Source organism: Pinus tabuliformis, chromosome J (genome assembly GCF_031772625.1).
Source record: "Pinus tabuliformis cultivar Carrire ecotype Pingquan chromosome J, CPIR1, whole genome shotgun sequence".
NCBI lineage: Eukaryota > Viridiplantae > Streptophyta > Pinopsida > Pinales > Pinaceae > Pinus > Pinus tabuliformis.
Genome location: NC_142295.1, coordinates 1030262400 through 1030289486, shown reverse-complemented (window position 1 = coordinate 1030289486; position 27087 = coordinate 1030262400). Strand labels below are relative to the sequence as shown.

The window sequence follows — 27087 nt, the reverse complement described above, 5'->3', positions numbered from 1 at the left end:
TACTCAATGCCCCTCAGTTGCATCTCCAATCACTGATTCTATCTCTCTTAGCAAACCCCGCTCTAAAGAATAGAATGACTGATCATCTGGTGTGTTCTCCAAGTGACCCTCAAGCCTCCTCTTATACTTTTCTCGTTGACATATCAATGGCCGAGATTAAGTCCCTAATCAACGGCTAAGATTAGATCTGGCTTGATCCATGTCTTTTGGACCATTCTAACACAGTTTCATATTAATTCACATTAATATTTTAATTTCCCTAAGTTTAGACTTAGGGACTCCATTAAAAATATTAATTATTTTAATATCTCCTGAACTGTTTAGAATCTGCCCAAACCCTTTCTGGGTATTGGAGATCTCATGTGCCCCAACCTCTCCACCAAATTTCGTGGCTAGAGCACATCCGATGCTACCCCAAATCAACAATCAATCTGGCCTTTCTTATGAGAATGCTTCAATATTGAGATTCCTTGTACCATGTAATGGGAATACCTCCCCAGTTAAGAGGGAGTGTTGAAAATTGCAACTAGGTTTGGTCTTCATAATGGCCTAATTATAATCATGACATTATATATTCTTTATAAGGAAAGAAAAAGAAAGAAAGAAATTATATTTTATTTTTGGAGTATGGGTTTCATACTCACTTTTGAGCCAAAAGCATGTTCTTCGTGCTTTTATGTTTTCTAGGTCATTCTAGGTCTTTCTAGAATAAATAATATTTTTGGTCATGTGTCATAGTCCCATTTGGACTCATTGTAATAAGAAAAATATTTATTTTGTCAAGAAAAGGCCACTTATAAGCCCAAGACCAAGTCGGCCCAAGAAGCAGATCAAGTCGGCCTTATGGAGGGAATTCGACCCTCAAGAAAGGCTATAAAATGAAAGGAGCTCAAGCCATTTAGCACACACAACAAGAACAAGTTCGATCTACAATAGTGAAGGAGAAGAAGAGTAGCTGGGAGGACAAAGAAGAAGAGTAGAAGCCAAAATTGGAAGATTATCTTTTCTTGTATCACTATTAGGGTTTGTGAAATTGCCAGTGAAGTTGTTAGTAGCAGAAGGCCGAAATTGCAGGGCCTAAATTCTGTGAAGCAGTTTTAGGGGCCGAAGTTGCAATAGTGGAGTTGTAGTATCGAAGTTATGGAAGCTGCCTTGAAGGAGATGTTGCTAGGCGCTGACTTGGTGCTTGGGAGGGTTGTTGGCTTTGGTCTTTGGGTCTTGGAAGTTTCTTTGTAAACATATTCTAAAGAAGAAGAGAAGCATTTTTCTGGGTTTTCCCCTTGGAGGGGTTTTTCCCTGGCTTGGAGCCTATATCTTGTGTACTTTGTCTCGTTGTGATCTTCATTGTTTTGGTAATTGCTTGATGAACAAAGATCTAATAAAGTAATAAAAGGCCAACTAAAATCACAAGTAATTATCAAGTTAAGGAAAATCATCTATAATACATAAGTCTCTTGATTTTCCAATAGGTTGCTAATGGGCAAAAGTTCAAGGAAGTAGGAAAATGTCACAAGGTTTCAATTCAATACAAGAATTGGAACTACAAACAAGACTATACGCTCTACCTCTTGAAGAAATGGATATGGTGTTAGGTGCAGAATGGTTGATACAGTTGGGAAGTCATATTGCAAACCTTGAAGAACAATTCATGGCATTTAATTGGCAAGGTCGATACTATAAATTATATTGTGTTGAAGCATCCAATCTCAATAGAAGATGCAACAATATACATGAACCTCACCAAACACTCGAAGCACAAACAATGTCAAAAGTTAAAACCAAATAAAAGACATCCATAGAAACGTCCTCAACTAGAAAGAATCTTGTTTATTATGCTTTGAGGACAAAGCATTTCTTAAAGAGGTGCAGAATGGTTGATACAGTTGGGAAGTCATATTGCAAACCTTGAAGAACAATTCATGGCATTTAATTGGCAAGGTCGATACTATAAATTATATTGTGTTGAAGCATCCAATCTCAAAGAAGATGCAACAATATACATGAACCTCACCAAACACTCGAAGCACAAACAATGTCAAAAGTTAAAACCAAATAAAAGACATCCATAGAAACGTCCTCAACTAGAAAGAATCTTGTTTATTATGCTTTGAGGACAAAGCATTTCTTAAAGAGGGCATGTTATAAACATAACTAACAATAATTAATTAATTAGTGAATAGATGTGTCTTTTTATAAAGATACATCCATTAGTGGAAAGGCAGCCCACCTAGGTATTTCTAACGAGGGCCCTATTGTAATATTCATCATTTAACTATTCAATTCATTATATACATACATTTATTTCATGTACATTTGTACGCTTCAAATTCAGCCAAAAAAGTGACATTAAGAGTTTGGAAAGTCTGAGATAAATATCAATAGATTTGGGGTGGAGACAATCCAAGAGAACAAGCATAATAATCCAAAATTAAACAACATAATGTGAGGAAAACTAGTGCCTTAGGAGGACAAGGAATTGTCTAGGCTGATAGACTGTTCCTCGACCTTGCACAACGGTGGAATGTGGAAATTGGGTGGCAAGCCAACCTTCAACATCTAACATGAGGTTCTTTAACTCATCCAACCTGTGCATGAGATTGATTTGAGTTTGACGTCGATCTATTAGAACCTTTCCAAGTAGTAGCTTGACATGCTAGTAGAGGTCCACTTTACGAAGGTAGTGATTTGGCCATTCTCAAGAATTGCCTGTATCTGGAACCCACAGAGCTACTCTCACTATAACGTCTGAGTCCAGGATCTCCCATCTCTCTTGGCGAATTTCCTCTCCAACAAGTTGAATTTATTCTTGAATGTCAGGAGTACTGTGTTCTTGGTATCCATGAGTTGAAGACTTAGCTTGAGACCACACCTTGGAGCTGCTCACCGTTTCACCTCCCTCCTCCTCTACAACAACGTATATTTTGAGTCGAGAGATGGAGTCTCTGATAGAAGAAGGCGGCTAGATAATCTTGTCAGGAGGGCAACACATCCGTAGAAGATTGATTGAGTCCCTCCCCTTATATAACAGCCGCCAAAGACAAAGGGTATGCCAGTGATGCAAAGCTTTGACCAAAGGACATGGCGGGCATTGAGAGCAACATGAGTGCGCGGCGAAGGAGCAAAAGCAGACCTAGCATGTTGTCGAGGAGGAGGAACATCGTGAAGGGTCTGGTCATTGTTGACGGTGCCACTGTTAAGACTTGCTCAGTGCCCTCTGCCACTTTCCTTGGTAGGCGAAGCACAATAAGTTCTGGTTTGCGTGGTGGCATGCAGAGGGTGGGGGTGGCAGGAGGCCCCATCCTATTAACCCATGCTCCCATTATGACTGTGTTAACACTGCCATTGGGGTCAGTAGTTTTCACTCTTATTATTCTTTGATGTTTTGTCTTTTACATATGTTTTTTTTGATTTTTTGGTTATGTTTTTTATGTTACATATGATAGTTATGTCAAATTTTATAAATATACTATTTATAGAAAATGTTTGTGTATATATTGTATAACTGCTTATAGGGCGTGGGGTGTTGTGTCGATTGCTGGACATGGGATCATACTAATAAATTAATAATCTTAATTGGACTGAGAGAAATGAGGCTTTCTTACGGCCCGGGGTGGAAGGGATGCCAACTCTATGTTGGCTGGTGCAATGCTAATAAAATAAAATGGAAAAAATGAAACTATCGTATATCCTTGTTAACCCCATATCCGTTAAGCATGGAGAGGTTTGCACTTGTGCTTTTTTGATTCCTCTTACTGCCAAACAGATCGATGGTTAAGAGGGATCTGTGCTAGTAATCACAAAGAGATACGTGCCTGTATTATCCAGCATCATTTTTCCTTCTTGTGCACCTGGCTGCTACAATACATGCAGGTCCACATGACAAGATTGTAACAAGCTTGTATGGCTCATGCCAGACTGCAACACAATGCCCCCAAAATCTGCAATTCACAAGTCCTGCAGGCCTGAAGGATAGGAAGGTTAGGGTGAGGATGGGCACATAAACTTAAATATGTTATGATTACATACATAAACTTTTATATTGTGTCAATTATTTGACGTGAGCCCATACTGTTATAAACTAGGATGATTCTGTTTAATGCATCTTTCTATCTGTATGGCTGCACCTTTCCTTCTTGCAGGCTTAGATAACTAGAAGCCATGATCCATTCAGTCTTGTCCTATAACACATACAATTTTATGCATCAATAAATTGAATAATGATGCTAGTAGCATTGAAGTGTTAAGCGCTAAAATGTAAGGATGCTTTTACTATGTCTAATTCTGTTGTATTTTGCAGATTCTGCGAAGGTGGGGAACTGTTGGACAGAATTTTGTCCAGGTAAGGGCATTTTTTCATTTCTATATATAGCTTGATTCTGCATTGTTGATGAAGGGATGAGTTTGAAAACTGGCAACTACAGTTGAACCTAAAAGCATATCTATGAAAATAGTCTTAACATTCTTTTCTCAAATATTATTTGAAAATTGAGATTCTGTATTGGCATGTTCTCCATCCAGTGGTGGAAGGTTCTCAGAGGAAGATGCCAAGGGTATTGTTGTGCAGATTTTGAGCGTAGTTTCCTTTTGTCACCTTCAGGGGGTGGTGCATCGTGATTTAAAACCAGAGGTTAGAGTCCAATCCACTAGTTGATATGACTTAACACAAGGGTTTAATATCCTATTATAATGCCAATTTCTAATTTTAACTGCATAATCACATTGTAATGAATGACAATTCCTGTCAATCATCTGAAACTTGAGCTTTACTGGTTGTTACCTGTCCTGTCAAACCTTTATATGGGTCAGATAATATGATGTGTTGCTAATATCTAGAATGACAAGAAGCTTCCTAGGTTGCTTAAATATCCATACAGATCCTGTTTGCATTGCCTGTTAAAAGGCATGTTATTCTTCTTCAGTGTTGCCTGATTTGGAGTCTTTGAAGGTTCTTTATTGGCCAGTGTTGCAAACATACGATTTTATCGCGATAAAATCCTGAAATTGTGACTTTTTGGCCTAGCCAATGTTTGTTGATTTTCACCGATATTTTGGTGGTATCTTAATTTTGCTGATGTTTTCCGATTTTTACTGATATTATCCCGATTTTTATGATATTTTGGTTTTCTGGACCCTCGCTGATTTTATCCCGATGCCGATGTTTGCAACTTATGCCCCAGGGTGTCTTCAACCTGCTTAGGTTGTCACTTTAAAGTTTATAGTTAGGATTTCACTGTCATTCTTCTTCTTCAAATGGTTAAATTCAGTTTGTTTTTGTGTTGGAGCTTCTTTGTTAATGGAATTCTTCTAGTATGTCCATTTTTGGTTTGTTTCGATGAATTTTAACTTAAAAAAGTTTTCTTTTATTCTTATATTTGATTCTTTTGATGGTTTTTGCTATTGTCAAGATAGTTTACATTGATCTCCAAGTTGTCTATTTACCGTTTGTTGTTTTTGTTCATTATGTTGTTAATACTGGTCTCTACTTGTTATGGAACTATTGCTGGTAATCTGTAATATGTATATATGCATGTCTAATAAGAGATTGTTATTGAATTTCTTCAATCAAGTAATTTTGGGTTAGCTTATACAAGAGGGATCATGGTACGATCTTTTCGTCCTTCAGAGTAGCGAGACCAATCTTTTTCTAGTTTTTTTCTTTCAATAGCCTCATGAATTTTGATTTCTTTCTTCTTTTAATATCCTTCCAAAATTTTGGTTTATTGGAAGGCAAATAGTGTTGAAGTAGTCTGCTTTGAGAAGCTAAGACATGCTTTCTAGTATTTATCTCTATTTTGAAATATGCTTTAAATTTCTATTAAATAAAATTCACAGTACAGTCAATATTTGATAAAAAGGGCAACAAAGGGCACACCATCTAGGGTTGACTAAATTTCCATATTGTTATGATGAACTTGTACTGGAGGATCAAAGTTGGGAATATTTCAATATCTAATACAAGAAAATTGGAGTGTAACAAAGTCCAAAAGTCATAAAAGTAATTTAAACCCCCATGAATTGGGTAGCCATTACCATCACACCACTAGCACATTTACCAATCATCTATTACTCAACTAGCAAGGGGGGAGCTGGTCATTATCCTTTATAGACACAGGTCCTCAGCCGTAGTGCGATGGCTCGTCAGTACACACATATAATCCTTGGGTGGTGGATGCTTTTTTGTTGTAAGCAAAAGGCATTTCATTTCTTAAATCCAGACAAAAATATACATGGTGGTTTGCCCTTGTCTGCCACTAGGGAAACTGGACCAGTGGCAAAACCAGAGTTTCTAAGTTCAAAATTACAATACATGTTCCATGAGGTCTGTGGCCTGCTAAGGCCCGCATAAACTTAAAACTAGAAAACCAGTAGGGAAAATAAACAACAAGAGTATGAGCAGAAGTCATCAACCTGTTCTGGGGGAGTCCAATTCCTCAACAACAAATTGTTCTTTGCTGCTCCTTGGTGAGCAGCGTGGATTTGGAGGAAGGACCAGGTGTGGCTCAATGTGCTACAGTCTTTGATCAAGTCCCTTAGCTGTGAATTGTAGTTCGTCCAGCACCATCAAGATTTCTTCCTGGGCTTCATTTCAATCCAGTAAAACTCTCCCCAGCAGCATTTTCATTTTCCAGTAGATGTCTATGGTGTACATGTATTAGTTGAACCTTACGCTGCGTGTCCAACATCCGGGATCCAATCAGTGAATTCATTCGCAATTTCCACGTCTGACAAGCACCCACGTTCCCCTGATATCTCCCTTTTAACATTGGCAATTTCCTCTTGAATTGGTGGTGGAGTGTGGGCTCTGAATCGCCCAGCCGAGGCCTCTGCTCACTCTTGTGCCCAAGACCCCATCTCATGATAATAGGCCGCACCCAGTCTGATCCTTACTCTCTGTCCGGGCATTTCGGGAAGTGGCTGGTTACCGTTTTGGTGGTGGATGTTAATTCTATTAGAATTTCTAGTTGGACAGTTGGAAACTTGTTGCCACATGGGGTAGAGTTCTTGTCATTACACCCCTGCCCTAGCCAATTGTGTCTTCTTGGCTGGTGGTCTCTGCCGCCCACTTGATTCTTGCATTACCAAGAACAATTTTTGTGCTGCTCCTTTGGTTGCCCAGAGAATACTTCCGGTGGTAACTTGTTGAGATAATCTTTTGACATTCTTAAATGTTGACAACTTGTGTCACATCCGACACAATTGTAATTTTTTTGCAAACTTTATAAGAAGAGTACCTTAGCATCACATGTTCTTTATGTTATATGGTGCGTTGGTTGAATCCTTGGTTAGTAAAATCAATACTTACTCCCATTTATTTTACAAAATTCTTTGAAATTCACTGAATCTTAAGTGTTGGTGAATTCAAAAAATTTGTTGACCAGACTTTGTAAAAAAATTAATGAAAGAATTACAAAGATTTGTTAAATTGCATCTCATTTGTCAAGCTTAAAAAAAACATGCACACACGTCATGTCTTATTTAGCTTGTTTTTGAACAGTACATGATCTTCTGAGATGTATTCTGGAAGTTATAATGACATCTGTTTAATTCTGTTTGTTGGAACTTTATGGAAAATTTTATCAATTTTCTTTGCAAGACAATATTGTTTTTGAATTTGGACATGACCATGTTGAAAAAGGTACCAAGGAGGTGTTTCCTAGTGTTATTTGCCTAAGCCTAGGAACACAAAGTGAACCCACCTTTTTAGTGTGACTTTATGTAGTTATTAAAGTCATGTGACTTTTTAGTCACTTTATGAGGTACTAAAAGTACATTTCACTTTATAATATTAAAGTGACTTCATGTTTTTAAAGTGACATTATGAGAAAATGGTACATGGTACAAAAAGTTATCAAAGTGACTAGGGGGCTCATTAGTGAAGGGGGAGACATAAGGGGGGTCAATGGGAGATTAGATCTCCACCCTTGATCAAGGAGAGATGAGATTTAATCTCAGCCCTAGATGCTAGGGATAAGGCTTCTCATCATTAAGGAGACTAAAAAGGAGGAAAAAGGCAAAGTGAGAGCTCATTCTTCATTTGAAAGTGTTGGAGAAGTGAAGAGAGGAGGAAGAGAAGAGGAGGAGAGGTTGAGATAGCCATTTGCTAAAGGAGGGAACGATTTGCAGCAAGGAGAAGGAGAGCAGGGATGCATTTCAAGGCTGAACAATGGCACGCAGACCAAAGTTCAACAGTCTGTCGGAATTTCTAAGTCTAACCGGTTAGAAACCCTTCATGTACTTTCTGATTTATTTCTGCCTACTTGTTCTGATTAATTAACAAGTTATTTACCATGTAAATACTGAAAATAAATACAAGTACATGCTCAACACTTTACAGATCATCAACTAAAGGAAACAAAACAAGCACACAAGTAACACCGTTGTTTTTGGACCAATGTCCCCGGAAAAACCCAATGAGGGAAAATCAGTGTAGCTATCTGAGGGTTTTAATTATGAAGCAGTTTCAGAATAGAATCTGGGTGCCAAAATCGGCTCACCCAACAGAGAATAATCTCGGCAGTAGTACCTCTCAGTCGGAGACAGATGTTTTGGCTGAAAACCCGGATAATCACTTCGACAGCTCCCAACTCCAATCTGCCCCACGAAAACCCCATCGTCAGTCTCTACGGACTGCATCAGCCATTTTTGGCCCAACGTCTGCTCAGCGTCACCCTAGCTCGTCCTGGGTCAGCTTCTGGAGGCACTGCGTAAGCCCTTAGAGCCTCTGCGTCACCCACGCTGGCTCTCTGAGGCACTGCGTAGCTCCTGGCTGGCTCTGCGTGAGCCCTGGCTAGCTCTGCGTGACCCTCTAGCTAGCTCTGCGTCCCTCTCTCTCAGTTTCTGCGCTGATCCTCCTAATACTATCTCTGCCTCTCTGCTTCTGTATTCACTACCCCTCAGCTGCAACTCTGATCATTCTCTCAACTTCCTTAGCAAACCCTGCCCGAGAAAATCGAAATCTTGATCAACTCAGTGTGTTCTCCAAGTGACCCTCAAGCCTCCTTTTATACTTTTCTCGTTGACAAATCAACGGCTGAGATTAAGTCCCTAATCAACGACTACGATTAGATTTGGCTTGATCCATGACTTTTGGACCATTCTAACACAATTTTATATTAATTCACATTAATATTTTATTTTCCCTAAGTTTAGACTTAGGGACTCCATTAATTATTTTAATATCTCCCAAACTATTTAGAATCTGCCCAAACCATTTCTGGGTATTGGAGATCTCATGTGCCTTAGCCTCTCCACCAATTTTCGTGGTTAGAGCACATCTAATACTACCCCAAATCGACACTCCCTCTTAGCGAGGACTGTGCTCTAGTAATACTCCTCACTGAGCATCACCTTGATCATTTGGCATCGGTCCCTGTGTTGATGCTAGGCCTGCTGCCCAACATCCTTTGCATTGCTGCATCCTGTATTGCTACCCATGGCCTTGCCACTGCCACTGCCTCATCCATACTGCAACTCCCTCTGCATCTGCGCTGCTGCCCATGGCCCTGCGACTCCCACTACTGCATTTACATTGCAACCCCTCTCATCATGTTGCATCGTGCTGCCCATAGCACTACCACTGTTAACTGCTGCACTGCAACTCAGTTACTGAGAAGTAAGTAATTGATCTCCCAACTCTGACATCTCTGTCAGGCTAGAGACACCCTTGATACTGAAGCTCCCTTTGTCACTGACAAGTGCTGCCTCTTTGACCTCTGCGCTGCTGCAACAACTCTGTGCATTTTGCACTGTTGCACACCTCTTTGTGCCATCTTGCACTGGTGCAACACTCCTGTGCTTCTCGCGCTGTTGCCTCACACTGTCCTGGGAATCCTGCACTGTAGCTCCTTCTGTCGCTCCATCCGCATCCATCTCTACTGACATCCGCCAACACTGCTACTCCTCTTCGGGGCTCTCGTAGCAAGGTCTAATCCAAGACGTTGGGTACCTCGAGGATCCTGCCCCTCATCGCCTGTAGTCCGTTTGACTACAGCTTGATGTCTCCCCACTTCCGCTCAAGTGGTGTGTGTGCACTCATGGCATAGTCATCCTCTGTCTCCACTTCCTTCTCTACCCTTGCTGGCGCTGCCTTGGTCTTAGAGACCTCTCCCTTGCTCTTCTTCCTTGGACATTGGGTCGCGTAATGACCTAGCTCCCCACAGCGGAAGCATTTGACCTTGGAGAGGTCCTTATTCTTCCGTTTCTCCTGCTTTCCCTCAGATGCTACGGCAGCATCGTCCTCCTCCTCCTTGATTCTGATCCCCTTGCTGCTGCTTCTCGCCTTGCTCAGCCTTCTGATCTCTTTTTGGCGAAGAGCAGCCCACATTTCCTCCTAATCTGGAAGGGTCGCCCTGCCCAGTATGCTCTGGACAAACACCTCCCAGTCTTCTGAGACTGCGTTCAGGGCAATGTTGCACTAATCGTTATCGGGATTAATTCGGCGCGGGGAAAAAATCGGAAAAAATCGTAATAATTGGGAAAAAATTGGTAATAATCGGGAAAAAATCATTTGGTACAAAAATATTAATTTTTTTTTCAATTTTTTTAATATCTAAACCATCTACAACATAAAATAAATACATTGACACATAAATATGATAAAAGAACTAATATATAGGATGTTTAATATCATTTCTAGTGCTAAAATCACACAACAGTGAATCATGTCCTGAATAGTAAATCCTGACTCCGGAGTCCCAACTCAACCTTAAAATATCAACAAAAAATATAATAATGTATTTCATATCACGAGTCATAATGTCATATACAATGAAATGAACCAAATAAATAAAGTCTAATACTACTGAGTTGGCAGTAGACTCTACTGTGCTCTAGAAGCTGAAGAACTAGGAGCTACAAAAGGTAGACCATGTCCTCTACTTGTGACAAGGGTAGCTTGGGTCACCTCCTCCTCATAAAAAAAGAAAAAAAAATTCACGATTTTTTCGAAAAAATCGGCTAAAAAAGATTTTCCGATAAAATCGCCAGAGTTTATCGTTTTTTTGAAAAAATCGCGATTTTTTTCCGATTAGTGCAACACTGGTTCAGCGCTGTTCTCACCATCAATTCTGGATTCGGCGCTGCCCCTATGGAAGTCGACTGATCCCGGATCTCCTTCAATTGACCGAGGAATGGCTCGATCTGTTCTCCCTTCTGCATCTAGTATGATCGCTGCTGATTTTCTAGTAACATCCTTCTCTGCACAGAAGTATGCTAGTACAATTTCTTTAGGGCCTCCTACATCTCATTTATCGTTTCCTTTTCGGTAATATGTGGTACTACATGGTCCTTGACCCCGTCAAGAATGATGTTCTTGGCCCTCGCCATTGCCTCCTCGTACTTGTCGTTATCATCTGGATCAACTGGGATAGCTATCGTCCTTAAGGCGAAGTGCTTGACACAGTTTCTGTCTAGAATGGATAAAATTCTGGCCTTCCAGACTACGAAGTTTGAGGCTCCGTCCAGTCTGCAATGGTCTCTTACTTCGTTCATTGCCATCTCGCTACTCCTCTACTTCCCTTCTGGAAGTCCTCAGTATGACTCCCTCTGAGCCTCGGTTTCCCTCTTGGAAACCCCTCTGCCAATGTCGAGATGCCCCCACTCAGATCCTTAGTGCAGCGGCACCATTGATCCAGATTTCTTGGCTAGAAATCCTCGGTAGCAACTCCCTCCTCCTTGGTCATGCCCTGTTAGGTATTGTTCTGACTACAATACCCCACCAGCTTCCTAAGCCCCAACAAACTGAAGGTTAGAGCTTCTAGGCTTTGCGCAATCCCGACACCAGCAAAATCCGCACCTAATGGCCACGGGCGTCAATCCTTCCCGACTGAGAAAGATGACTGGGCACTGTGTAGGTTGAGTCTGCTCCCCTCTGCCATTGCGCTGATCCTCTTCTCGGCTCAAACTTGATGATGCAGGCACTATGTCACCCCTTCCTTGCTGCTTCTCTGCTAGGAACAACTTCTGTCACTCGGGACCACTGTTTTCTATTGTTGCTGCTCTGCTCGGCTGATGTCCTCAGTTCTCCTGTCATCTGCAACCACGCTCTGATACCATGTTGGAATTTCTAAGTCAAATTCGTTAGAAACCCTTCATGTACTTTTTGATTTACTTCTGCCTACTTGTTCTGATTAATTAACAAGTTATTTACCATGTAAATACTGAAAATAAATACAAGTACATGCTCAACACATTACAGATCATCACCTGAAGGAAACAAAACAAGCACACAAGTGACACCGTTGTTTTTGGACCAATGTCCCTAGAAAAACCCAATGCGGGAAAATCAGTGTAGCTATCTGAGGGTTTTAATTATTAAGCAGTTTCATGATAGAATCTGGGTGCCAAGCCCGGCTCACCCAACAAAGAATAATCTCGGCAGTAGTAACTCTTAGTCGGAGACAGATGTTCCGATTGAGCTCCCAGCTCCAATCTGTCCCACGAAAACCCCACTATCAGCCTCTAGGGACTGCGTTAGCCCTTTCTGGCCCAACGTCTACCTAGCGTCACCCTAGCTCGCATTGGGTCAGCCCCTGGAGGCACTGCGTCAGCGCTTAGAGCCTCTGCGTTACCCACGCTGGCTCTCTGAGGCACTGCACAACGCGTGGCTGCCTCTGCGTGAGCCCTGATTGGCTCTGCGTGAACCTCTGGCTAGCTCTGCGTCCCTCTCTCTCGGTTTCTGCGTTGATCCTCCTGATACTATCTCTGCCTCTCTGCTTCTGTATTCATTACCCCTTAGCTGCAATTCTGATCACTCTTTCGACTTCCTTAGCAAACCCTGCCCTAGAAAATCGAAATCTTGATCAACTTGGTGTGTTCTCCAAGTGACCCTCAAGCCTCCTCTTATACTTTTCTCGTTGACAAATCAACGGCCGAGATTAAGTCCCTAATCAACGGCTAAGATTAGATTTGGCTTGATCCATGACTTTTGGACTCCATTAATTATTTTAATATCTCCCAACCTGTTTAGAATCTGGCCAAACCATTTCTGGGTATTGGAGATCTCATGTGCCTTAGCCTCTCCACCAATGTTCGTGGCTAGAGCACATCCGACGCTACCCCAAATCTACACAGTCCATCTCTTAGCGTGATTTTCGAGGGGCTAAGGGCAGAGAATTCTATGCGAATTTCGAGGAGTTACAGTTCTCAGACAACGCTGAAATCGAGGCTGTAACAGAGCATTAATTGTGGTTTGTTATTGGACTGAAAATCAAGTAGGAAGTGTCAGTCAGTTAGCACGCATTTTCAGGCATTTATTGCAGGTCAACGAGCACAAATTTTGATTCAGAAATTCTGAGCATGTGGCCCAAAATTTGGGGGATTTCCTGAGCAGTGGCATGAATTTCAGGGTTGTGTGCTGACTAGTGGCACGAAAATCGAGGGTTGAAGTGTTGACTGTGGTCCAAATTCCAAGGCAGAGTTTCCAAAACTGTGGCATGAGTTTCTAGAAAGCTGGCCCGAGTTTCAAGGGGAGAGATAAGTACCCCTGTGTATTTAATGTTGTGTAAGTTTCTTTGAGCTAAAAGCAAATAAAACTTCTCTTCCAACTGGTTTTCTCTTCAGGATTTTTCCAGGGTCGTGTTGACCAAAAACTAGTGTCCAAAAGTTGTCTGCATGCTTGAGAATTTTTTTATGAGCTGAAAGTGAAAGTGAAAAAGTAGTGGATCAGTGTTTGTTTATGATGAGCTCTTACCATTGGAATTCCTACCACTGGTATCTTGTTCTTTATGGGTTTCTTTAAAATAGATTCCACTGTAACTTTTCTTCAGTTCATTCTGTCCTTTCTCATCAGCTACAAGATCATTGTAAGGGCCTTCCTTTAGGGGACATTACATCCCTACAGTGACTCCCACAAGCTGCTGATCTTGACAGTGGCTGTGAGTATCGAATTTGATCAAACTTAGGGGAGTGAGTTCAAGAATGATGATGATCATGGTTATTCATCATCATTGAAGGAAAGGATACTCAGTTTACATGTCGAGGTGGTGAATGAGAGTACTGGTGTCTCTTTTCCTATCTGTTATCTTTGCGATGCCTTGTATCATGGTTATTGTGTTCTTCATGTCTCTTTGATGAAATTCTCCTTTTGCTTTTTCTTTTTTAGTTGTGCTTTCCCCATTTCTTTCTCTGTCTCTTTCCTTTTGGCTGTTGGTTTGTCCAGATGTTGCAAGTGAGTTGACTTGAGAAATCATTGAAGAATTTGCTGAATGATCTTCCTTTTCCAAGGAACTTGAAGAAATGGCTACGGAGCCAGAAAGTATTTGCCCAAAATAGGCAGAGTTCATCCTCGTTCTTTGAGAAGAAATCTGTGCGCTGATAGACAATCTAGATGCCTGGAGTTTGACAAACTTTCTATCCTCAACATCTGGGGGGCTTTGCTTCTATTTCCGGGGCACGATATTCTCTCTTGGTGGATGATATTTCTATGTCACAACAGTTAGATGTTTGATTGATAAATCCAAATTGTTTGCTCTATCCATGTAATGAACCTATGAGCATGACCCGTGAAAATAATCAAAAGATGACTTTGGAGAACACTTATTGGATGATAAGATGTCCTTCCCGGGAAACTCATCATTCTTTTCTACACCAAGTAGTTTCTGCTCAACGAAATCTGATGCACTCTGCACATTAGAGTCCTTGGTTTTTTCAGGAGGGATAAAATCTTCATCACATTCATCATCTGAAATTAGTACAAATATATCTGTATACTCTTGATAACCCTAAGGGAAAAAATCTCCTATGGATATTACAGTGGTATCAGAGCTAGCTCTCCTTCCAACATTAGTTTTCCCCTTGGGGAAGGAGCCCTATTTTAAAAAACGGTCGAGCTGATCGAGCCATACCCCTTGCCAGTCCGGCTCTGCAGAAAAACTAGTCTGGTGGCCAGTTTGTTACCGAACCGGCCGAGTCGTCCGACTCGGCCGATTCGGTAACAAACTGGCCGACTCGACCGAGTCTGAGTTAAACTAGCCGAACCAGCCAATGACGCCCAACGAAATGTTTTTGGGGGAAAATCGGACCCCAAACATAATTTTAATTTGGTTTTAGGTTTTCTTTAAGGCCATCTACCTCTCCCAAGCCTATAAAAGCTACCCAACCCCCTCACATTTCTGTTGAAGAATTAGGGCAATTGGTGTTTGTTAGGATTCTTCACTTCTTGATAACAATTTGTGATGCACTTATACAATTATCTTAGCTTGATCTTCTTCTTATTATTATAGTGTGTGTTTCATCAAATTGCTATCAAAATAAAAAAGACAAGAACACAAATGTTGGCTCTCTGCCAGGGCCAAAACCTCTCTCTCTTAGAGAGGAAAACCCTTCGATAAGTTTCTCTTATTGAAGCTTCTTATTGATCAATGCCAAACCCTAGACCCTTGACTAAGATGTCCTCCAAGCACAAGTCAAGTCCTTCCTCTTTTCTGCACTATCTTCCCAGACACATGGACTTCTTCCTTCTGACACTTTTCTCCCCAACACTTCTTCTTTTTCTTTACTGCTTTGTCTAGAGATAGATCTTGGCTATGTTAGTTTCTTGATGAGATATTCTTCTTCCTTTCTTCAAAATGTTCTTCACTTAAGGAGACACCTTTCTTTTGATCCAATGAGATTCTTCTTGAGGTAGGTCTGCAAACTTGATGTGACTGAACAACAGCCCTAGTTTTGCCACGTATGGTAGGAACCCTAGAGAATTAGGGTTCTTTTCCTTCGCTAGAGAGATAGTCTTCTTCGCTTGACTTGGGAGGCCTTGTAGGCCTAGTTTTAAGCCTAAACAACACTAGTTCATGGACTGTTTTGTCCCTGCTGTCATACCCACAGACTTGACCTCCTTTTCTTCGCACGTGTGACTGTTTCTAGCCCTAGAAATAGTCCTCTTTGCTTTGGTTTTCCTCCTCATTCCTTAGCTGCACTAGGAGACCCTTTAGACAAGGTTTTCCCTTCTCTTTTTCGGCTACTTCCTTTCGTTGATTTCAGAGATGTTTTTTGTTGTCTTTTGAGGGAGTGGACATCCCCTATTTATAGAGGACTGTCCCTCCTTTAGGCCGACTTGCTCACTGTAAGCCGACATACATTTTCTTCGTCAATTGTCATCGTTTACCCTCTTTTGAAGGGCGTTGCTACATGGAGAGGACTTGTACTTGGCTTGGAGGTATTCCTTTGACCTTATACAATATTCTACATAGCGTAACATGCCCTCTAAGGGTCTTACATAAATACATTGAGACTTTGACTTTCTAGAAGAACTTAAACATGTGCTTGACCTACTTCAATGAGCAAGAAACTCATTGACAAATAATATAAAAATAATTTCTCTTTTCTTGAATAAATACAAACGTCAAAATTACATTTATGAAGATCGAACCAAGTTACACTTTCTTCAACAATTTTCTCACAACTATCTCATTGCATTTGTGTGAGAATTTGTGAAGAGTTGTGGAGTTTGTTTTTGGAGCAGTAGTGAGAAGTCTTGGACAATCATTGGAGCAACAGTGAGGAGCTTCTTGGGCAGCCATTGGAGTAGCATTGAGGAGTTGGTTTGTTGGAGCAACATTGAGGAGGCGGTTTGTGCCTAGAGGTATTTTTTTTTTCACTTCTAAAATTTGTTTTTGCTTTTTTTTTGTGCAAATTTGGAAATTGAAAAGAGTATTTTTTGTAAAAGAAATGAACATTGAAGCATTTTTTTTTTCATTTTCAGATTTTTTCTTTTCATTTCCAAGTCCAAATATCAGAAAATAGCTCCTAGAATGAAAGATGCTGCTTGGGCATATGCTGAAATGATTGATAATCAAATGCATTGCAAATTTTGTCATAGAAAAATTAAGGGGGGTGGAGGGGGCATTCATAGGCTGAAACAACACTTGGCTGGTGTTAGAGGCCAAATTACTCCATGTGAAGCACCATCAGCACAAATTGGGGAGATTAGGAAGGAGTTGCTAGATAAATTTGAGAAGTTTGAGGAAGAAAAAGCTAGGCAAAAAGAAATAGAGGCTGAAATTGGGAGGAAGAGGAGTATAAAACAAATGATGGCTGCCAACCCCAATTTTGATTATGAGGGCTCTTCATCTATCCCTTGCACTGATGCATCCAACCCCTTTCGCTATGTTCCTCCCTCTTTGGAGTCTATTCAAGAAAAGGGTAAGGGTAAAATGAAAAAGAAGGGTGATATCAAAAGTTATTTCACACCCTCCTCTCCCTCTGATAGTGCACATGGTCCTCAAGCTAATAGAGGTCAAATGTAGCCCACTTTAGATGACCATTGGAAGAAAGAATTGAGAGAGATTGCCTGTGATTACATAGCTAGATGGTGGTATGATGCTGATATCCCCTTCAATGCTTCTCGTTCACCATATTATGAACCTATGTTTGATGCCATATTTGCTGCTGGAAAGGGCTTCAAAGGCCCTACTATGCATGAGTTAAGGGGATCTCTTTTGCAAAAAGAAGTTTCCTCCATTGATGAATATTTGAAAGATTTCAAAAGCTCATGGGAAAAAACAGGATGTACCATCATGTCAGATGGATGGATTGATCAAAGGAACCGTACCATCATAAATTTTCTTATCTTTTGCCCACAGGGAACCATGTTTCTAAAATCAGTTGATGCATCTGATAGGGTGAAAGATGCACACTTGTTGTTTCATCTTTTGGATGAGGTTGTTGAAGAGGTGGGGGTGGCTAATGTTGTTCAAATCATCACAGATAATGCCTCTAACTATGTTCTTGCTGGTAAAATGTTAGAGGAAAAACACAAAACCATATTTTGGACCCCATGTGCTGCACATTGCATAGACCTCATGTTTGAGGATATTGGCAAAATAGAGTGGGTCAAGAACACTGTAGAGCATGCCAAAAGCCCAACAAAATATATCTACAATCACTCATGGATTTTGAATCTGATGAGGAAGCACACAGGGGGCAAGGATATTATTAGGCCTGCCATCACTAGATTTGCAACTCATTTTTTGACATCGCAATCTATGATTTCCCAACATAGAAACTTGCAAAGGGTGTTTTCCAGTGATGAATGTCAATGGTCTTGCAAACAGGATGGCCAAGATGTGAGAAAGAAAGTTAATGAAGAAATATTTTGGAAAAAGATAGCAGAGATTGTGAAGGTTGCTGAGCCACTAGTTAAGGTGTTGTGGTTGGTGGATGGGGAAAGATTGGCTATGGGCTTCATTTATGAGGTTATGGATCAAGCAAAGGAGCAAATAAAGGCAATATACAAGGATAGAGTGGCTAAGTATGGACCCATTTGGGAAATCATTGATCAAAGATGGAACAATCAACTCCATTGCCCTATACATGCAACTGGGTTTTTTCTTAACCCAAGGTATCATTATAAAGCTTTGGAGGCAGAAGCTTTGACTGGGGAGGTTAGAGATGGATTGATTGACTACATTGACAGCATGGTCCCTAAGGAGAGTGATCAACTGGAGATACACTGACAGATCACTTGTTTCAGCAGAGCCACAAGTACCTTTGGCAAGAACCTAGCAAGGATTGCAAGGGAAGCAGATGAGCCAGGTAAACAAAAATTTCAATTTTCAAATTCTTATTTTGTTAAATTATTTATAATTTGAAAGTTGGATATAATTTGTTGAGCTAACTCATTACACAACTATGTTTTTTGCAGCACAATGGTGGGAGGCTTTTGGTAGCCATTGTCCTCAATTGCAAAAGTTTGCAATCCGTATTTTGAGTCAAACTTGCAGTGCTACTGGGTGTGAGCGCAATTGGTCTGTCTTTGAGAGGATTCACACGAAGAAGAGAAACCGTTTGGAACAAAAATGATTAAATGATCTAGTTTATGTCCAGTACAACTTCTGACTAAGACACAACCAATTGCTGAACAAAAGACTTGATACAGATCCCATTGTGTTGGAAGAGATTGATCCAGCATCAGATTGGGTAGTGGAGAGTCATCCAACAGAGTTTGATTTTGATGAGGATATTGGTCTTGATTTGGATTTATAGATGGAGGCATTAGTTGAATATAATGTTCAGTTGAATGTAGATCCACTTGTACCGGGCCTAGCCCCAAGTCCTCTAGTTGCAGGCACTTCCTCTATTCAGCCACGACCGAAGCGCATATCTTGTCTATCTCAGCGTGCAGCTACTGCGCCTGCTAGTGCTACTGCTTCTACAGTTGCAGTTAGAGATGATGATGAGGAGGAGGCGTCGCCATGGGTTTCCCTGTCTGACTTTGATTAAGAGTCTGAGCCAGATGATGTTGGCTTCTCTAGCAGTAGCCAATAGTACTAGTGACTAGTGATGTTTTACAGTTTACTTTTGTTGTAGAGGCCATTTAGAGCCTCCTTGGTTATGTGTTTTTGTTTTGATCTCTATATCATGTATGTATTGGACAATGCACTATCAAAATGGATATATTCATGAGCCTACTTTGATCATATGTTGTCTTCTCTCTATATTCTAATGCTTTGTGTTTGGAAACATGAATGAAAATCTTTAAAATTATGTTTTTTCATAAAAAAATAAATATTTAATGTATTTTTTACAACGACCAAGTCATTGAAATCAAACCGGCCGAGTCGATACCGAGTCGGAGTCAGAGCCAACCCTCGGCCGGTTCCGAACCCGAGTCGGAGTTTTAAAACATTGGTACTAATAACACAATATCTGTCACAATCTTTTCCAATGACAATTAAGATGCAACAATGAACATATAAGCAACACCAATAGAATACACCGGTTTATAACTCTCACAGGTTTACTCCCAATGCAGTCATAACATCGGACAATTAGGAGCAATAGTATACCAGAGATTGCATTTCATACCATCCACAATTCATGAACATGAAACCAGGTCTCCATACATATAGGATTTAGCCCACAATCCTTCAATTTTAACACTACAATTGAAAAACTTATAACTGCTAATTTATTAGCTATTCTACTAACCTACTAATCTGTTCTGAATCTTCTGACCTTATAATCAGCTTCAGAAATCAGTCAACTAACTGCTTCCTAACTGTGACTTGTCACTGGCTGTTTGCTGCCACAGACTCGACCTGTTTTCCAGACCAGATTCTTAATCCACAAGTCTTCTTAAAAGATATGAGCCACTCGTCTAGCTGCTTGTAGACAGTCCTCTACTGCCTTGCAGTGCTTACTGTCTAGGTTTCCACAGAAAGATTACTGCCTTAGTTTGTTGCTTGGGAGAATCACAATGAGTTTGGAGGAGATGCACTGTCTCATGAGATTGACTCACAGCTCGAAAGGGGCCTCAAGTACTGATCCATTGTTTCCTAGGATAGACCGCTGCCCTAACAGCTTCAGTAGCCTTTTGTATTGCTTGACAACCACACCAAAACCTCATCCAATTACAGATAAACCCTAGAGAGGTTCCTCGATCTAGATTTGCCCTAGATTAGGTGTTGGTGCCACATAATAGGATATTTGGTTAGTGGATGAGGATCCCACTACCCTGGAGTGATCTCAGCTCATCTCCTGAAGGTTCTGCTGCTGAGATTATTCCCATGAATAATTGTTGTTGCAGATAACCCCTTCATAGTTGGCCGCATATCTAAATCAGAGTTTTGGTCTGCTTTTGGGGAGGGATTGTCCTCACTCCTCCTGTGATGGACTCCACACTACAACACAGTTGCAAGCAATCCTGGATTTCCCTATCCGAGCCACAGAAGAGTCCCTTTCCAAAACCCTTAGTTTGCCACAGACAGAAAATATGCCTCAGACAACCTCCTTAAGTCAATTAATCCACGTAACTTTCTTGCTTTCCACAACCAGATGAGAGACGTCTCAAGGTATTATGCTGCAATAGATAAGCTACCGAATTTTCCTTCGCCAAAACCCAGATGAAGAGAATGCCTCAGAGAATTATGCCAAACAGTTTTATAGAAATAGAGAAGATTAGCTAGGGTGGGATCATTGTTGAGAAATCACTAGGGCAACAGTTAGGGTTGATTTCTGTTTACTTTGATAATATGTTGGCTTCTTACTTTGTTATGTTCTTTTCATCAAACAATTACCAAAACCATAAACCATGAAGATCACAAAAAAACAATGAACACAAGATATAGGCTCCAAGCCAGGGAAAAAACCCCACAAGAGGGAAAATCCAGTCAATTCTTCTCTTCTTATAGAATCAGATCAAATTGAGAAATCCAAGACCCAAACTCCAATATCAAGACCTCCACAAGACCTAAGTCAACCCTCCTTTCAAGCTCTTCCAACAAGTCAAAGTCAACTCAAGTCAAAGCCTTCCAAATCTGGTCAAATCTGAAATTTTTGGCCCCTGCAACAAAATTTTGGACCTACAGTAGGTCTGCAATTTCAGCCCTTGTAATTACCTTGCAACATCGTATGTGTGAGAGATTTAGGGTAGAATGTTTGATTCTTCTTCCTTCTTGATCTTTGCTATCTCTCCTTTGACTTCTTGCCCTTCTTCACTTGTATTTCACTCTTCTTGGCACAAAAATCGAAACTTGCTTGTGATCCTCCAAATGAGGACGAGTTGCATTGTATTTATACACATGCAAGAGGTCGAATGGGTCCCTTCTAGGGCCGACTTGTCCTGGCATGGTAGATATGGTCTTGTGGGAACAAAATTGACATTTTTGACTCAAATAAAATTCTTTTTTTTGTTTCTTTCAAAAGTCCAAATGGGACTTGACTCCAATACAATAATTTGACTCATGACAAATATTCTTATTGACTCAATAAACCCTAGAAGCATGAAGAACATGCTTGACCTAGAAAACAATTTGACTTGAGCATGAAATCCATGCTTATAAAATAAAATTTCTTTTTCTTCTTTTGCTTTTACAACAAATATATAATGACATTAGTACAATGATAGTTATGAAGACCGAACCTAGTTACATTTTCCAACAATCATCACCACTGAAACTAATCAAGAGAAAGGGGTCTTTGTTGAGATTTGTAGCTTGGGAGGTACTCCAAACCCTAGGCTACAGGGTTTTGGAGGAATTGGCATCACAAGGTGTTAATTTTAGGTATGTTCTATGCTAGAGAAATTTATTTTAATTTTCACAGTTAGCTCAATATCTTTTTCAGATTAGCAATCACATCAACATTAAAGTAAACTGCAGATAAAACATAAACATAAATCGCAGAAGACAAGCCAAGACAAGAGGACACAAGATGTGGCGCTAGCCAAGGACAAACCACAATGTGGGGAAACCCTTGATCAATTCTTATATGTTCCTCAACAGTTCAACAAAGAGAGAGAGAGATAGTAAATTTACAACAGAAGTCAACATTTTGACTTAGAGCATAGATCTTCTCTAAGAAGATGATACATGAGATCAGTTGAAGGCATGTTGTTTCAACTGATTCTCCAAGGTGATTCCTTCACTTATCATTGTGCTACATCTCGTCATCATGTTGTACCTCATCGTGCTGCACCCATCATCACAATACTGGACCTCATGACCATGTTGTACACATCATACCTATGCTGCATCTCATCATGCTTCACTAACCATGACTGTACCCATCACTGTACTGCTGAGCTCTTCATTGCACTATGCTGCACTGTACTTGCAGCTCCCATTGTTGTACCAATGCTGCACCATGTACCATTGACCACCATGCTGCTCCATAGCTTCTGTCATGCTGCCATATTGCCTTAGTCATGCTGCCACACAGCCTTAGCAGCTGCCACACAACCTTAGTAGCTAGATAGACTATGATCCCACAGTCCTAGGAAACACACAATGCTGATTTGTGTGTTATAGGAGCTAGGTATGGGTAGCAGTTCCTTTATCTAGACTGCTGATAAGAACCTTTTGTGACAACACATAGGATCTCCTCATCTGAAGAGACCTCTCTCTTTAATTTGACTGGCCTTTAGTACAACGGACAAGATGTGCACCTAAAACACAACAATGTCTCTTTCTTACAGCAGAAAGGAGGTGTAGAAGACTACATTTGTCGCTGTTCCTTACTGTGACTGGTTAGGGCACCCATGTGCTACAACAACCCTCAAATAGTCACCTAAAACATCCCTCAAAAACTGCGGCCTTTTCAAGGGAGGGTCTCCTCCATTTGTGTCACTGTTTTGGGTACTTTTCAACCCAAGAAGCCTCCACGCTATCCCTATTTTAGTTAGGCAAGGCCTGAGGCCTACCATAGGGATTGCTGTCACCTATTAGCCAACCAAACAGTGTCACCCTTACCTTGAAGCTGCCCACAAATAGTCCGCAGTTCTCCTTACCTAACTCGGCCTCTTTGTAGCATGGAACAACCCTTCACACAGTCACCAAGAGGTTCTAATAGCCCTAAAACACCCACGCTATCCCTACCTTCTTTGCTGATTAGGGCAGCGAGTTAGAGAGCCTCTTTACTGCCTCTTTTCCAGCGTCTAAGGGCTGTCTCAAAACAACGTATAGATTAGGGCATCTAGGGTATGATAAGATTGTGTTTAGGGTCAGTTGTTAGGCCTCCTTCACCATGCTAGATCTCCCTTTGAACTTGCGGCTAAACCTTCACAAGACCTGCGACTAGGGCATCCTTCTTTTATAGCGAATAGGGTCTCCTTCTAGACCTGCGTTTAGGGCTCCCTCCTCTTAGACTTCTCTTCCGCTAACACCGAAAACAAGTGGAGAGAAATCAAGAGTGAAGTGTGTGTGCAAATGACAATCAAGTCACCTCTTTTTATACTAAAACGTTAAGCACATGTGGGGTTTATTTGGTTGCTGGCCGACCTTGACGAATTGTCTTATAACACAAATAAATTCATAACTCCATGAATACTTATCGGAATCGGATGATCTTTAGATCAATCCTACACCTCTCGATGAGAGGGATCCAAGAAAAATATCAGCTGCCATAAATAAGATGGCCCACATGGAGTTTGGCCCTAGTTTCCAATTTTAACACAAGGTCACTTGTGGGCTAAGAACCCAAGCATGTGGGCTTTGCCCCCAAGCTTGTGGGCTTTGCTCCCAAGCTTGTGGGTGTGAAACCATTCATGGATTTGGGCATCTGGCACTTGGAGATTGTAGGGCATCCTTAAAGGAGCAAGGAACCGCTTGTAGCACCAAGAGATGCCTTGTAGAAATGGAGATATTAATTTTTGAATGTTTATTTGGGTGAAGTTGTCTACAAGTTCAGGTGGGCCTTAGGATAAGTGACCCCTCCTGAAAGGCTAGAAGTCACCCTAAGGAAGAGTATAATTATATAAGCGAGGAGAGACCTCTAAAGGACATCCAAACAACAAGCATAAAGGGCAAATTTACCTTCGAGTCAACCAAGATCCCAGTAGACTTGTGAAGGGAAGAGAAGGGTCTGGTTTTGAGGATATTTCTCTTGTGATTGCAGGTCGAAGGTTAGAGGAATAGCCAGTGAACGAGGGAGTCGAGTAACAAGAGTTCTGTGCCTAGTTTGAAGGGTATTCTCCTCAAGAACTCAGGTCTGAACCTTTGTTCATGCCCTAGTTGCAGCAACACACCTGTAGGTGATGTTTGGAGGGATTGAAAGTCTAATCAGGAGGGCTGTAACTAGTGTAATGGACAACGAGTAGGGAAGATTTGTTTAGGAAGAGAAGTTGTAGCCCTGGAAGCTTAGACGACGAAATTTTAGGGGCCGTAACAGTGTTTACAGTCAACCCTAATCAGAGGGCTGAGATTGTAGAGGAAGGTACAAAATTCAAGAATAAGGAGGACAACAGATTGTTGGTAAACAAGGTATGCCTGTTCTATTGTTTTGATGCTTTTGCTAGTGGATAGATAGTCCTAGTTTTAGGACAGATTTGAAGGACATCTTGAAGGTCTATTGGAGGGCAACATCAAGGTGTCTTTGTAGCCCTATATCAGCGTGCTAAGAAGGACGTTGATAGTTGTAAGAAGGGTGGAGTTGAAGGAGCCTAAGGGTTTGTCTCTTGAAGGACTAAGGGTAGCCATGTAGGCCTATGAATTAGTCTTAGTTCATTGGCTAAGAAGGACATTTGCAGTGAGTAGAAGTGCAACCCTCAATGCCCTAAGTTTGTCTTCATTGGGAAGCACAGGAAGGCAATAAAGGGAATAAAGTCCCTAAGAGTTGTGTCCCTGAAGGACTAAGGAGCAGCTAGTGGGCAAGAAGTCCCAAAGTGTGTTGACTTCTTGAAGGACAAAGGAGCAACAAGTGGGCAAATGTGAAGACTTGAGGTGTTGAGTCATTGATGGACGAATGATCAACTAGAGGGCAGATTGGAGCCGTGTTCAGTGACCTAAAGGACCTGGATCATTGATAAAGGCATAGAGGTGTTGCTGCAGATCTGAAGCCAAAGGACTAGGCAAGTGTGTTCAAGGTACGACTAAGGTAGCTGTGACGGTGTACTACATCAATTAGACGGCCAATGTATATTGCTCAAGGTAGATTGGTTGTCGAAGGACTGACACCAAAACCCTAGTTTGTATTCTTGTATCAGTGGATGTATGAGGGCCATTATCCTTGGTACGAGAGCCCAAGACAGTTGTATTACAGATTGTTAATATTACGAAGTTGGGTTATTGAAAATTGTAAAAAGTTGTCTACTTTGTGCACGTGTTGATTTACTGTTGTCTATATTCCGCTGTGCAAAGTAGTTTGTTGTGGTATTTGGATTGGGATTGTTAGTGATTTTAAGACCCTAACCTAGATTCTCCAGTACCGTGGAAAAACAATAGTCTTAAAACCCTCAGAGTCTCGGCTCACAAAAACAAAAATATCCAATCTAGTCAATGATGAGAAAATGATTTCTCCTCTCTCTTATTTACAGATTCCTTATGGGGTCTCTTATAATATGAGGGGTTACAAGTTGTTGAAGTTTGTAGCTCGGGTAGTTACTTTTGCACAGGCCATGTGTCTAGGCGTGCAAAAGTTGCCCACATATCACCTTAGAACACTCGCTTTAGGTTGAGTTGTGAAAATTCGGCGACCCGATTCCCGACTGCAACAACTGATTAAATTCTTCCTACTTGTTAATTTCTGAATCAAGTTATTTACAGTGTTACACAATAAACATTGAAATAGCCTTCACAACATAAAATACTGTGGAAACAAAATACTACATAGGAGATAAATAAACGCACACAAATACACTGTTGTTTTTGGACAAACGTCCCCGGAAAAACCCAATGTGGGAAAACCAGTGCAGCAATTGAGGGTTTTAATTATTATGCAGTAGTTTTTGAGTACAAATCTTTAGATGCCCAAACTAGCAATCTGATACAAAGAATAAACTGGCAAAGAGGTAGTGAGAAATATTCTCACACTGTCACTAGCAATCCGAATCTGATCCAGGCTCTGGATGGCTAGCCCCACGCCGCTTTTGCGTAGTCACTGCGCTGTCACTGGGTCACAGCCTCTAGGAACTACGTCACCCTTCTTGCTGATCGTTTTGCTGACTGGAACTCTACTCTTTGGCTCTCCGGTCTCACACCTCGGCTTTTGGTACTAGATCTCGACTGCTCCCAGCAAAATTACAGACTCCCTCTGAAGCATTGCACTGCCTCTCTGAACCTCTTGTTGCCTTCTCTTCCTTATACTCTCTAGATCTGGAAAAATCCCTTTCGGTCTACTATCCCAGCCCCTCAATGCAAGAAGATCACTTGATCTCTCTCCGGCAACTCAGCGCTGCTACTCTTGGGAAATTCGATCTCTAGATCTCACTATCTTGGCATGTTCTCCAAGTGCGCATCAAGATCCTTCTTATAATCTCTTGTTGGAGCACCAACGAACAAAATTAAAACATAATCAAGGGCTAAGATTAACTGGTAGTTGATCCTCATCTTCGTCTAGAAGATTCACACTAGATTTAATTAATACCCTTTAATTAATCATATTTCCTTAATTTTGACTTAGGAATACATTAAAAAATGATTAATTATTTTAATTAAACCATCTCTAGGTGGTATTTTCCCAAATGATTTCTGGGTCTTGGAGAATGCATGTGCCTTAGTCTATCTGCAAAATCTCGAGGCTAGAGCACATCTGATGCTACATAAATCAACATGAGCAAGTTGCTGATGTAACTTAGCCTAATTTAACTAAGGAAAAAATACACATTAATATGTTGGCTTATTGAGCTAATGCTATTAATAAAATATATGAAAATAATAA

General features: G+C 40.9%; 1 protein-coding gene across 1 annotated transcript in view; it reads left to right on the top strand.

Annotated features, from left to right (window-relative positions):
- LOC149230374 (CDPK-related kinase 3-like) overlaps positions 1-27087 on the top strand; it is a 271505-nt gene that overhangs the window by 33773 nt on the left and 210645 nt on the right. The window contains exons 3-4 of the mRNA XM_089378953.1: positions 4298-4339; positions 4519-4627. Coding sequence (XP_089235079.1) covers positions 4298-4339; positions 4519-4627 — 151 coding nt within the window. The remainder of the gene's footprint in view (positions 1-4297; positions 4340-4518; positions 4628-27087) is intronic.